Source organism: Oryx dammah, unplaced genomic scaffold, assembly GCF_014754425.2.
Source record: "Oryx dammah isolate SB20612 unplaced genomic scaffold, SCBI_Odam_1.1 HiC_scaffold_28, whole genome shotgun sequence".
Classification (NCBI taxonomy): domain Eukaryota; kingdom Metazoa; phylum Chordata; class Mammalia; order Artiodactyla; family Bovidae; genus Oryx; species Oryx dammah.
Window position 1 is genome coordinate 116,081,918 of NW_024070212.1, and position 14,314 is coordinate 116,096,231.

At 59.9% G+C, this 14,314-nt stretch overlaps 1 protein-coding gene across 1 annotated transcript in view; it reads right to left on the reverse strand.

The window, feature by feature from the left end:
* The window catches only part of HDAC4 (histone deacetylase 4), a 236,111-nt gene that overhangs the window by 24,976 nt on the left and 196,821 nt on the right, over positions 1–14,314 (reverse strand). The window contains exons 16-21 of the mRNA XM_040231985.1: positions 11,026–11,072; positions 7,117–7,224; positions 5,164–5,219; positions 3,574–3,661; positions 1,886–2,005; positions 1,187–1,284 (exon numbers count right to left, since the gene is read on the reverse strand). Coding sequence (XP_040087919.1) covers positions 1,187–1,284; positions 1,886–2,005; positions 3,574–3,661; positions 5,164–5,219; positions 7,117–7,224; positions 11,026–11,072 — 517 coding nt within the window. The remainder of the gene's footprint in view (positions 1–1,186; positions 1,285–1,885; positions 2,006–3,573; positions 3,662–5,163; positions 5,220–7,116; positions 7,225–11,025; positions 11,073–14,314) is intronic.

A 14,314-nucleotide genomic window follows, 5' to 3' on the forward strand; every position in this document is an offset into this window, starting at 1 on the left:
ACACACAGGTGGGTCACACCCACACACATAGATACGGGCACATCACAGACACAGACACAGATACAGGCACATCACACACACTCACAGATAGAGGCACATCACACACACACACAGAGATACAGGCACATCTCACACACACACAGAGATACAGGCACATCACACACATACACAGATACACTCATATCACATACACACACACACAGATACAGGCACATCACACACACACACAGATACAGGCACATCTCACACACACACAGATACACGCATATCACATACACACACACGTGCCCGCATGCAGGACAACCAGAGCACGCACTCAAGAGGAAGGGAGGAGAGTCACTTGGAAACTTGATGGGCTCCAAAGCCTGGTGCAGAGGCTGTGTCTCAAACAAAGATGGAAGGTCTGTTGGGCTTTGCTACTGATCAGAACTCTCCTCCTTCCCAGGGGCCCTGGACACGCACTTGCCAGGGGCTGCCCCCCGTCCCCTGTCCCCCGCCCCCCAGTCATTGCTCTGACTGCAACAGGAGGAGGAAACCAGTGCTACCAGCCCTAGGAATCCCTTCAATGTGGCCCAGATCGAAGCAGAAATCACGGCTCAAAAGCAAAGACGGTTTTACGAGTCACCTTGTACCCGACTTGCCCAGCCCAGCCTAACACAACGGAACCGGAGTGACTAGGGGAGGCCCTCCCGATTTTTAAGTCAGCAGAGGAGGGATGTTCACTTCTGTTTCCCATCATCTCACAGAAGGTTTTTTGAGAGAATTAGGATATCAAGAGCTTTTTCAGACAGCAGCACCCGATTCTCATTAACCTCATGCTTTCTGACACCTTCCCCCAGCCTCCCTCACTTTCTTACTATCAAGACCCCAGATAGAGTCCTGGTTTCCACATGACGCACAAGACGGGAACCCTGCAGACGGAAGGTGAGAAACAGTCTTGGGGATGCCACCTCTGGCCTGAAGAGCAGACTGTGAGAAGCCTCGGGGTTCATCCCCCAAAACGCAGAGACAGCAAGACCAGTCCCCGCGGTGCCAGCACACAGCGGTGCCCGGGGACGGAGCGGGGGTGCTCACAAGGGAAGGTGAAGGTCAGAGGAGAACGGTGAAGCCCGCAGGAGCTGGGCCCCCGCGAGGGGTTCCCAATTGCTCCCTAAGTGCCCCACAGGGCAGAAGCCAGGACCCTCACCTGAAGGCTGCCAGGTACTCTGCATCTCCCATGGGGGGGTCCAGGCCGCCGGTGAAAGCCATGTTGACGTTGAAGCCCACGCCAGCGCCCGTGCCCACCTGCACAGAGGAGACATGCATGCCATGACCCGACCCGGGCAGCCCTCGGGGTGTGCCCCTCGCCCACCCACCCGCCCCCAACACGCTGCCTTTCAGGATGGGGAGTTTTCAGAGGCAGGAACCCTGTTCCCCTGCACGTGCAGAGTGTGGGGGCTGCGTGCCCTGCCTGAGGGAGGGGCCACACCATGAAGGGCCGCGGGGACCGCTGCGAGCTGGCCGTCTGCCCCGATGTCCCTTCTAGGACGAGACCCCGAGGTGGGCGGGCCCGTCTCCTTGGACGGGATTCCCCACTGTCGGGCTTCTCCGCTCAGAGCAGGGACCTTCGCTGGAGCCTCGGGGGTCACTCGGGACCTCACCATGGGCACTCGACTGGCGAGAGGGCCGCTGCCCTGGACATATGTGGTGACTGTGCAGCAGCCTCCCCCAAGGGCGAGGGTGCCCGCGCTCACCGGCCCAAGCCCTCGGCCTGCTCAGGCCAGAACCAGCGTTCCCAGGATGTCGTCTGCACACGGACCAGTCGTGGCCCGTGGGGGCACACGTGAGGGATGTGGGCTGACGGCCGCCCCCGGTCACGCCGGGCCCCCTCTGCTCACGGGCTCACCTCGTCGGGTGCACCGCTGCCTGGGAAGAAGTTGCCGTCGTCGTAGCGGTGCAGGGAGATGTAGAGCACGCGGGGGTCGCTGTAGAAGGCCTGCTGGGTCCCATTCCCATGGTGCACATCCTGTGGGGCAGGGGGGTGCTCAGCGCCAGCAGCCTCCCGTGAGGCCAGCACCTCCCGCCAGGGGGGACGAGCCCCCCCCCCCCCCCCCCGGCTCGGGGCCCTCAGGGCACAGCCTGTGGCGGGTTTGCAGGATGTCTCGCTGCCCCGGGGGCTGCCGTTTCCAGGCAGGGTCATTTGATCAGTGTCTTGCCCCAACCCCGGGGGTCAGGGGCTGTTGGGGTGAGGGGGGAGCTTGCCAGCACTGTCACTGCTGGAGTAAATGCCCTTCCTGCCAGCCTGTGGCTCCCACGGCTGCTCACTTGGGAGGGCGGGCTCAGGGCCAGCTCCGCCAGGGGCTGAGAGCTGGGGGCAGACCCAGAACACCAGGGGTGCCAGACCCCGAGTGGGGCGACAAGCCACATGAGTGGGGGTGGCTGGCGGCCGGTGCGTGAGCTGTGGGCTACAGACCAGCCGCAGTTTTCAGCCCAGGAACTGCTGAGAATCTGCACACGAATGCTGTCTGAGCTCACTGGAGAAAATGCAGAAGGACAGCTGGGAGCGGGGGGCCAGCCGGATGCCACTGAGGCCTGAGGGTGAGGGTGGGGGAGGTGCCACTCGCTGCCATCTGCGGCCACAGCAAAGCCTCCCGCACAGCCCTGGATGGCAGCCGGCGAGTGTCCGCCTTCTCCAGGGGCTTCACGCCCCCAGCATCTCTGACTGCTCCCCATGGGGGGCTGACGAGGGGCTCCCTGGGCTGAACAGAGCAGGCACTGGGCGTGTGAAGACCAGGGTCAGCAGCCGATGCCCTGCAGCCCCGGCACCAAGGACCTCTCACCAGCGCCTGCTGCCCGGAGCTTGGGGTGTCCCTGGCTGTGTTCTGGTTTTACTTTTCCCAAACCCAGGAGGAACTCTGCAGCATAAAGGATAATCCCGCCTGAGGTACCTGATTTTTTTTTAACTAAAAAAATTATGAAATGGATCATAAAATCCAAAGGGAATTTTCTCCCCTCCCCTTGCCATCTATGGCTTGAAAAACAATAATAAAGTGAACACCTTGAGTACCCACCTCCTACTTCTGGAATTCAGTTATTCTACAGCATTTTTCATAGACTGTACCCTTTCAGGCAGGGCACTGTCAGAAGTGGCCCGTCATGTGGGAAAATGGGACAGGGGGTTAAATTGGTAAAAACTGGGTCACCCGGCAGAAGCAGGAGTGACAGGGAGGCAGGGCGGCCGGGCTGGTCGGGGCAGGATGGCCAGGCCCCCGTCAGTGCCAAGGGCCCACGAGCCCCACCTGCCCCCCACCCTCCTACAAGGTTTGGCAAGACCACCCTCTAGCTGCTGCCCTCAACCACCGGCCTGTCTCCAGACACTTCAGAACCATGGTCACTGATAGGACGGGCTGGTAGGAGCTGGCACACTCCTCAGGTTTGGGGTTTTACTTTCTGCATCTTTGAGGGAGTTTCCACAAAGTGCAGGTCCGCAAATCCAGTCGTCAGCGGAGGTGGGAAAGCCTGCCTCTCCTCTGTCTGCTGGAGGCGGGGTGGGGTAGGGACGAGCTGGCAGTGCCCCACGCCCCCTCAACTCACCCAGTCCACCACGAGGGTCTTGCTCACGCTCAGCCTTTGCTGGAGAAGCTTGGCAGCGATGGCCACGGAGTTGAAGTAGCAGAACCCCCTGCAGGGGAGAATCAGGAGAAACGGAGAAAAAAACGTGGGCTCTGATTAGTTTGTACACAGCTTGCACAAGAACATTCGAGAATCCCGAGGGTCTAAGTCTGGTGAACCACGGCTTCTGATGACGCAATCTGGACACCTTAACTGATGCTGATCATGGAGGCGCGTGCGCGCGCACACACACACACACACACGCACGGACCCTGCACACAGCCTGTCCATGCTCTCAGGGTGACAGAGTCCATTTCACTTCGTGTCCCGGGACACCTGCTGGGACGTGCACTGACCAGCCTCCCAAGAGGCACAAAGGCCCATGGAACACAGAAGTTACTATTTTACTTGCTCCCCGCTTATCTTTCCGTGTTCTAGGATGTATACAATGATTCTAGAGAGGCTTCGAGAGGATGGGAAAAACAAGCTAAGAAAGTGAGTCGAGTAAAAATGAAAATCTCCTAAACCTGAACTGCCACAGAAGCTGAGAAGCCTGGGTGGGCTTGTTTTGGGGGTGCAGGCTGTCTGTCTGGAAGGGGTACCAAGCACTCGTAGCCTCTCCTGCCTTGCTGGCCTCTGGGACCCCCAAGAGAGCCTTCAGGGACAAGACTCCTCCAGGCTCCATCCAGGTCCCCCTGAGCCCACTCTCTAAAACATGTGACAAGCCAGACTCAGATTAGAAAGGTGACCTCAGAGCAGATACTCAGTCGGTCAGCACCCGCTTCTGGGTCACGCGGACTGTCCTGGGCCAGGGAGGGATGCACGCGGGTGACGACAGCTCCCTCCACAGCAAGGGCCCTTCCTGCAGCCAGGTCCCGACGCCCCCACTGGGGTCAAGGTGGCTCCCTGCCTGAGTGCTTCCTGCTTCTCCCCGCGGCTCTGTCTGCACGGCACGTGTGTGCCTCACTAGCCGACAGGCCGGCGCTCAGCCTTCCAGGCTCCGCCTGTCGCCTCGTCCTGATGACCCCAACCCTGAGTCTTCTGTCTCAGGCCCCGGTAGAAGCCCCATATGGCACTCACTGAGGGTTTCCTGTGTCCACTTTGGGCACAACTTGTGGGGTCAAGTCCTGTGACTCCTGCAGGGGGCTTCTCCTGGACAGGGATGGATCCTGAGTCCACATGCCACCCTCCGCCACCTCGGCCAGCTCCACAACCCAAAACACAGGCTGGACAGCTGACCACTGTGGTTGTGGCCTGGTGACCTGAGCCTCACGATACCAGAGCATGAGCAGGTCGGCTGGAAGGCCACATGTGAGCAGGCTCAAGAACAAGGACGTGCCCCCTGAACTCCTCCTGGGGCAGCTGACGTTCCCTTTCCTGGGCTAGACAAGGAGGTGGCGCCTCTGGACTCACTTCTGCACCCTCGGCCTCCCCTCTGTGCCCCCTGCCACCCGACCCCGCATCTTTCCGGAGTCACGGCCAACTCCAGCTATACATCCTGCTGGCCCGGCACATGGGAGGGGTGTGAGACAGTCGTGTCCCCTGCCCGTGAGCGACCACGTGTCCACTTACATGGGCGTGCTCTCCTCTGCGTGGTGTCCTGGAGGGCGGACCACAGCAAAGCCGTTCTAGGCACGACACCAGCGGGGAGAGACGGACAGAAGATTGGTTTCAGGTCAGTGAGAAAAAGATCACAGGCTGCCCTTGAGCACAGGCAGAGTCTGCATGGTTTCCAGCCGCCCCTGGGCGCAGACGTGGGCAGGACCCAGGGCTCCCTGTGAGTGGTTCGGAGACACCCAGGTCCCTTCTGTGAGAGGCCTGTTGTCATCACAGATCACTGAGACAAAAGGTCAGCTCACTCCTGACTTTCCATCCATAACAGTCTTCTGGCCAGGCTGTGGGCTGCTGAGCAGGGGAGTCTGGGAAGGAGGGGAAGGGGCGCCTGTGGCCCTGTTCTGATTATAACCATCAGGAAGTAACTGGATGGGAATGCTGGAGCAAATGAATCTGATGGGGCTTGGCGGCACCTTGGTTGGGTTGTAATGTCAGCTTTCCTGCTGTCTCTGTGGCTCAGCTCCCTGGGGAATGGGCAGTGCAAAAAAAGGACCACTATCGCCTGTGAGCAAAGTCGACAGGCTGGAGAAGAGCTGCAGGCTGTCCCCTCCAGGCCCTGAAATCATTTAGGCTTTAAAAGGACCATCTGCAAACCATCCTGCAGCCACTGTAATAAAGACGGTTTAGACCAGCAAGCCCAGTCTCGCCAGCCCAGGAAGCTGTGTGGCCAAGGTCTGCAACGGAGGCCCCAGGGCCACGGACCACGCTGGCCAGGCATGGGAAGTGTGCCCAGCCTGCTGCAGAGACTGGGCCGGGGGTGCACTTGGTGGGAGACCCTCTCAGCACCGCCCAACCCTCTCCCTGTCCCTGGACAGGACCTCACAGCCCGGGCCTCTCCAGTACCCCCACGGCTCTGTGCCTGCCCCCGTGTAGCTGAGAGCCGACCAGCGGCAGGTGCGGTGGTGGGGGGAGCACACAGGTTCTCAGTGGAACGGCAGCTCTGTGCCAGCGCCCCAAGGAAGCAGTGAGACTTATCAACGTCGTTAAACCTGGACGTCTCTTTAACACCCGTGCAGAGAGACGGGGTGTGTAACCAGCCCAGCGGGGCTGTCATCTTGGGGAGAACAAGACTGTGGTCAGCGTGGGATCTGAGCTTCCTGGTGAAAATGAGAGCTTTGGAAAACCAGCTCTTGCCTGTGCGCAGGAGACCCTCCTGACGAGACGGGAGGTGACAGGCACGGTTCCCAGGGTGTGGGCTGCAGTGAACACTGCCTAGTAAGAGGTGACTGAAGGGTCTGGGGCCCTCCGTGACCCCTCATCTCCAGACAACCAAGCACCATGCAAAGTCAGGATAAACGACGGACTTGGCGTGCGGGGCCCCTCATAAAGCAGGAGGACAGAGGCCGCTGGTGTGTTTCAGGGTCTGCACGGCAACACGTCTTCAGGACAGCGCCCCTCGCTGAACTGGGGTGTAGGGTCAGAGACGCAGACCTGCAGTCCCCTGAGGAGCCCCTCCCCTCGCCCTGCACTAGGCCAGGCTGCACTGCCTTCGTGTGCTTCAACCAAGGCTGCGTGTCGCCAGCCACGGATGCAGAAGCGGGTGTGACGATCCCGGCTGAGCCACAAAAGCCAGATGTACTGTTATTTTTAAATTAACAAATATTTACAAAGCTTCCTTTTTCAATCTCTGATGACTAGTCAGATGTGGATGACACAACTCCTACAGACAAAAGCTCTCCTGGTCTTTCAGCCACTGTGAGAGGGTGGGGCTCTAAGAGCAACCTCGCTGAGAACTGCTGTGTTTGTGTGTATTCTCACAAGGGGCAGGGTCCCCTGCGGGTCAACAGCGGGGACAGACCTGGGCACCCCGCCCCCCTCGCAGCCGCCTGGTGCCCTGCAGAAGCGGGGAGCAGAGGCGGCCGGCTGCCCCCTCCCCCCAACCCCGAGTCCCTGCTGCGGGTCCTCACTGACCTTCAGCTCCCCCGTGGCCACCTTGAAGACCAGCTCCACCACACAGCCCACGGCCAGGCGGGCAGCCCCCGACGAGTGCACCTCGTTCCATATGGTATCACTGTCCACCTGTGGAGAGAGTGGGCCTGCGGTGAGCCCGGTGCCCCGAGGGCCACACCGCCCCCGCCCTGCCGGGGCCCTGTGCTCTGCCTCTGAAACTGGAGGGTCTCGTCTCTCCCTGACTAATTACAGAACACGGCTCACATTCCAGCTTACTTTTTTTTTTTTTTTTTGAAGACACGCCAAAAAATACTGAACAGGAAAAGAACGGTAAATGCACCCAAAATAGCGCACCTGCGTTCTCACTGCTTTCTGAGGCGTCATTTCTTTTCTCAGTGGCTCCAAGTTACTCCAAGCTAAGAGTCGTGATGTCAAGGTTACCTAGCTCCCCCAACCTCTTTTTTTAAACTGCAACTGCAGCTGAGTTACACTCACAGTCAGCAAAAGCAAATGTTAAGAAGGGTTAGAATTAGCTGTTTGCTGTTCAGTCGTGTTCGACTCTTATGGACTGCAGCACGCCAGGCTCCTCTGTCCATGGGATTTCCCAGGGAAGAAGAGCACGTTGCCATTTCCTTCTCCAGGGAATCTTCCCAACCCAGGGATCGAACCTGTATCTCCTGCTTTGCTGGTGGTTCAAATGGTAAAGAAATTCGTCTGCAATGTGGGAGGCTGGGGTTTGATCCCTGGGCTGGGAAGATCCCCAACCCGGTCTCTGGGAAGGCCGGCTCTCATGTCGATTTTATTGAACTGATTCTTGAGCTGAAATAACTGGTCCCCAATATTCTAGTTGAGAGACTACTGCAATGAATAACAGCACACCATTATTTAGAACAGAAGCCTGTCTTTGAACGTTGAATATTAATGCCGCGGAGACCGGACTAAGTGCAGAGCGTTCTTCTGACATTTGGAAGCTATTTAAAGAACATAGCGGTTTGGTCATTGAAAAGAAGAACCCGCACGGAATAACGCTCCTCAGGAAATAGCTCGAACCGCTCGTAAATGTATTTTAAATCATCTTGCTTTGAAGATGAAGCCTCAAGACTTCACTGAAAGAAACCCATCCACCCCACGTAATGATCAGGGCCTGGGCGCCGACCCTAGCGGGGGCGGGGTGCCAGACCCTCACCTGCAGCTCAGCCCCTGTGTCTGGGCCCTGAGCGTTCAGGGCTTGGAAGGGGTTGCCGTGGGCAGCAGGTTCTCACGGGCCCTGCAGACTCCGCTCCAGGTGGACAGGCCTGTCACTCAGGCTTCCCAGAGCCCTCTCTAGGAAGGGCATGGGAGTCCCAGGCGTGTGCTCCAGTCCGTAAGAGTACCATCCTCGATACTCAGGGGTGGTTTGGGCAAAAAAACCACTCAGATTCTTTCTCCTCCAAATGCAGTAACTTGGGCTTTTGGCTAAGTAACCAGAGCCAGAGGGGGAAATGGACCGACCCTCCGCGTTCAGTGAAGGGTCTTTGTGCTCTGCTCTTGTCTCAAGGGTCCAGAAGCTCCCATACATAACATTGTGTCCAGGGTAAGGGACAGACCCCCAGCCCCACTGCAAGACCCCAGGCTGCCACTGCCGCCCGAGAAACTGAAGGTGATCTGCACTGCCTCGGGGCCTCCAGCTGCTGGCCAGCAGCTCCCCGTGGACCCACTGGGATGGAGGGCTTGGAGCCCTGAGTTCCAGAAGAACGAGGCTCAAGGGAGGGCGCTGGGAGGGCGACACCGCAGAGGCGGCCCCACTCGGGGTGACCACCACACGCAGGAGTGATGGAGGCGGGGGAAACAGGGCCCACCGCCCAATTCCTCCACAGTTCCCCACAGTGAAGGTGGACGGGAGGACAGCTGGGGAGACCCCACATGGAGGTTTCAAACGGACACTTGGGGTGGCCCTTCTGGGTGGGCTGCAGGCCCCCAGGGCCTGCCAGGGGCTTCCCCCTTTAGCCAGCGAAGGGCTGGAAGGGAAATGCAAAAATCGGGAGGAGAGCAAAGCAGAAGTTGCTGTTAACTTGGTTTTGGGGGAAAAAATGTAAAACCAGAAAAGCCTGCATTACACAACCTGGATGTTCACTTGAGCGACCTTTCCTTCCTTGTCTCCACAGCTGACCCACCCCTTCCCAGCCACACCTGGGTCCCTGGGGTCTCCGCGGCCACCCCAACACCCCGGGGGCTGGCCCTGCGGTCTGGAAGGAGACACTGAGGCCCAGGAGGGCTGTGGCTGCACCAGCGGCGCGGCGAGGCCCCACTGAGCCTGGCAGGAGGCCGGGCACCGTGACCCTCTGCCCGTCTATTTGTGTCAGTCGCTCAGTCGTGTCTGACTCTGTGCAACCCCAAGGACGGTAGCCCGCCAGGCTCCTCTGTCCATGGGATTCCCCAGGCAAGAATCCTGGAGTGGGTTGCCATGCCCTCCTCCAGGGGATCTTCCCGACCTAAAGACAGAAGCTGGGTCTCCAGCATTGCAGGCGGATTCTTCACCATCTGAGCCACTAGGGAAGCCCTCTTGTTAGGAGTAATTATAGCAAACAGTTGGGAGTGGACAGTCCCTTTGGACACTGCATGGCTCACACACCCCCGATTATTCTGACTGACGGACTCCTCTCTTGACCTGGCTCCTCTTGCTAAGACTCTACAGGTCTCCATGCTCCTGAGCGTTTCTGTGCCCGGATGTGGAGGTGGGTGCCACAGCCCACCGTGGTGGGGTGGGACCTGGACTTCACACCGGAGAGGGGTCGCCTGGCTCAAGCCCCCAGGCCCCAGGCCCCATTTTGCTTTCGTTTGTGGATTATAAATCCTGCCTTGCGTGGAGCGGCTGCAGGGCACTGCAGATCCAAACCTTTTCAAGTCTGGCCAAAAATTTGCCCCGAATTAAGAGATTGCAGCCTATTTACAATACAAAATACAATAACTCTAGGAGGGCCTGGTGGTGGTATGAATAAATGCCATTTATTCTCTTTCTGACGGGATAATTTTCAAAGCAGCAATTTTTGTAAAGACTCAGGAAGAAAACAATTTTGTTTCATTTCCATAACAGAATCCAGACCTGGGCTCCGCTGTGCGATCTGTCATTACATGGACCTTCGACCGCTGCGCGGTTCCAGCCGGGACGCCTTTGCGTCCACTGCGGCCTCTGGCCTCTCTGGGACCAGGACCAGCCGTGGAGCTCCACGGCCAGCAGGCTGGCTGGGAGGGGGCTGCTCTGACCCCCGAACCCAGCACACTCGCCTTGCCTGCACCCTTCCTCATCCAAAGGCCGGCAGGTTGGGGGGCAGACCCCCCTGGATGAAGGAGAAGCTCTGGCTTTGCTAGGGGTCAGCTGGGCGCCCAGACGGGTTCAGCGCCCCCCACCATGGGCAGGGAGAGCCTGGATGAAACACAGAGCCTAGTTCTCCCATGTGTCTGCCCGCGCACCTCTGCTCAAGGGCTCGACCCCAGGGGCATGGCTCTGCCCGCCTCTCACGGCCCATAAATCTTGTGCCCACAGTCAGAGTGGCATCGGGGGCTTCGGGCTGGAGCTCGGCTCTGGGATTGGGATCAACACGCTCCCATGCGGCGATGGGATTCGCGAGCTGAGTCGGACCAGGGGGACCGTGGCTGGGCAGGTCGGATGAGATGGGCCGCACACCAGATCCCGTTTCCTGAAGCCAGTCCCGCTGCCAGACGGCCTTCCCCGGAGGATGGTGCCCCAGAACCACCATCAAACGCTCAGAGGCTCACGGGGCCTTTGAAGCCGCACGTGTGCGCGGTGGGGTAATCCGCCCCGCGGACCCTGTTTATGGAAAACGCCTGGCAGCAATTACCTGCTCTCCGGAGAGCGGGGCGGCGGTTTCTGTGACCACCAGGACCCTGAGCACAAACAGGACGCTATTTACACATTAAAGAGACACTTACCCCGACACCACCACAGGGCAGCCTGACGAACACGGACGTTAGCGAGCCTGTGGGGAGAAGAGAGCCCGGGTCAGGCGGCAGGGTCGCCAGGCACTAGCAGGGACGCAGTGTGTCCACCGAGGGGGCACGTGCGGCCGCCAGGGCGACACCTGGCTAGCAGAGGGTCCTGGGCTGAGCGGGCCCAGCGCCGGGGAGAGACCTCGCCTTCCCCACGGCACCAGCTGCTCCTCAAGGGGCGGGCAGCCCCGAGGGGAACCTGGCGGGGAACCAGCTGAGTGGCAGCGTCCAGAGCTCCTGCCGCGGACACGTGCTCTCAGCCCCGAGCTCTGGCTGCCACCCTCCCCAGCAGTGAGCAGGAGGCTTGGGGTTATCGCTGCCCCCTGCCCCGTCCCGGGGGAGCCCTTTAGATGTGGAATGCGAGTCACGGCAGGGTCCCCTCCCTATGCAGGAGTGTTCCAGATTCACTGGGATGTGCCCAGCTAAGAAACCACACAGCTGTGGGGCTGGCTGTCCAGGGAGGCCTGCGCAGGGTCCATGAGGCTCGGACTGTCCCCGCCCAGGGGCAAGGCCAGGGACCGTCTTCCTCCTAGATTTGAACCGGGTGCAGGATGACGACCAGCCTAGGAGGCGCCCCTTCCCCAAAGGGAGGTGAGGCCTGGGCCCACCTCATCCGGGTTCCTGGCCGGGACCATGCTGGGGACCCTCCCTGCCCCTCGAGATGGTGGACCTGTCCTGCCTGTGCGCACTGCTCTCCTCCAGGTCAGGGCCTCCCCCATCGCCTGCCACTGCGGCTCTGGACTGCAGTTCCCAAACTGCCCCTTGTCAGAGCCACACGGCCTCCAGCCCCCTTCCCTGTGAGGCCGTGGGCATGGCTGCGTCTCCTACTGCACCTGTGAGCCTCAACCACCAGACCAGGCTCCCTCCCCAGCTTGCCGCTGTGAGAAGGCGGTGACCAGGCAGCTCCCTCCAGGGTCTGCTGCTGACATCAGTCTGGCCAAGCCGTGTCACCGCCCCATACTAATCACAGAGGTCTTTCTGCATGTGGCTTAGAAATGTGCAGATTCAACTGAAAGAGGCAGGGAGACCACGGGGCAGTGTTGGGGCACCACTACCATCATCAGAGGTTACCAGTCACCACCAGGTTGGGATACTCAGATAGATGTCCTGATGACGGGTAAGCAGGTCTCAAGCAGTGAGACGCTATCTGCCCGGGCATCCTCACGGCCACATGGGCGCACGTCACAACACAGTCACGGCCGAGCAAGCACACGTCACAATACAGAGCTCGGTAGAGAAAGAGGAAACAGAACGGGCTATACTGTTATTAATGTAAATGGAACACACACAACACGTGTATGTGTGACGATACCCTTGGCTCATAAGAAAAACACTAAACGCTCACACAGCTGCGGAGGGCAGGGATTGGGGTCTGAGATGATGGAGGAACACTTCAACAAAGACACCACAGCAGCAGAGGGGCTTCCAGGGAGAACGATACTGGATGTACTGAGGAGGGCACCCAGGGGGGCGGGCCTGGCTCGGCGGGCGGGAAGCGACAGCTCCCGGCTCACCGCCCCGCCCCGTTTACTCTTCCCCGGTGACCCCTGTTCTGGCATCTCTCTCATTTCTGATCACCTGCCCTAAACTTTGGAGCCAGTTTGAAAACCTCATCCATCCTCCTGGTGGGGGACTTGAGTCCACCTGCACCCCAGCACGGGGACCAGTCCCCCATCCCCCGGACTCCTGTCCCTCAAGTGTCTCATGCCTGGCGGATGGGCAAAAGGGGTGGGCTGACCAGGAGGGTGGACGTGGAGTGTCAGGGTGAGCTGGGAAGACCTGTGCTGGTCAGAAAAGGACATGAGTGGGCTTGGAGGCCGCGGGGTGTGTTCAGGGGTAGTCCGACCACTCTCTGGCCTGAGGTCCCGCAGAAGTGGGGGTTACTGGGACTGCAGCCCCAGTGTTGTCATGGGGCCCACGGGCAGCCCCACCTGTGCTGGAGAGCGTTCCAGCAGCAGGGCTCCATGCGGGAAGGAGCTGAGCTGCCCCTAGGATCTGGGGCCAGGCTGCAGACCTTGCACTCGGCCGGATCCAGGCCTCCCTCTGTGGCCACTGACTTTGTCCCCAAGCTGCACCATCCTCGTCTTTGGGGGCTCCTTCTCACCAAGCCCCACTCAGCTACAGGCCAGGCCCTCTCCTCTGGGCCCCCTGCTGGTGCCGTTTCATTTCTAGATGTTTCGGCTCGTATCCATGCCACTTCGAGTGTGATAGGCTGGCTTCTGGGCTCCTCAGTGTCCCCTGTCCTCCCCTTCCTAGGAGTGGCCAGCTTGGACCACCCTGCCCTCCCCTCCCCGCAATGACTCTGGGTGTGGGGCCTGGACACTCCCAACACCCCCTCCCAAGCTCAGAGGACACAGACGTGCTTTGGGGGCCAAGTGGAGGATGCCGTCCACACTGAAGAGTCTGTGTCCAGTCTGCACCGCCCAGGGCCTCAGCCAAGGGAGAGGGAACAGCAGGGCGCCCCTCCACGGGGACCAGGGCCCTGCCCAGCTTTGGGCCAAGTGAACCTGCACGGCTCCTTCTGGTTTCTCGTGTGGTATCCTGAACCATGTGGTCGAGCGTTGGAAAACTCAGCGGGGTAGCATTCATCCTCCAGGGCTGGCCTCTGTGATTGGTCCCGCTTCAGTGTGTGTCCCCAGGTTCACAAGTCGAACTTTGACCCTAGTGTGACGCTGGGAGGTGGGGCCTTCGGCAGCGGCTTTAAGCCCTGAAGACAGAGCCTGCAGGAGTGGGGTCAGTGCTCTTCATAAAAAGAGAGCTCCCCACCCCTCCCACCATGAGGCAGCATTGGCCGTGAACCAGGCAGAGGCCCTTACCCACCATGCTGGCACCCTGAACCCACAAGTCCAGTCCTGGGGCAAGGGGCATGTCTGGACAACGTGCCTGAGCCTGGCTGGCTGGAGACTTCAGACTGGAAAGAGCCTTCCTCGGAGCTGGCCAGGCCTTGCCCTGCAGCTGTGGCCTGACTTCGTCCTGGCTCCCAGCAGCCCTGGTCCTCTTCCTGGGAGGCGGCAGCATGCTCGCGTCTGGCCCCCATGCTCTGAGACTTTCCAGGGTGCTCGCTGCAGGGTCCTCCCGCCCTGGGACCCTCGAGTGGCTCCCCAGTGCTTGCCATTCCTCTCCACGTCCTCTGGAAGCTCCCAGGCCCGCGCACTAGGGATGCTCCTTGGATTTCTTCTCTTCTCCGGCTTCCTGGTGTTCAGCCCTGGTCAAGTTCCTTGACTCTCTGTCC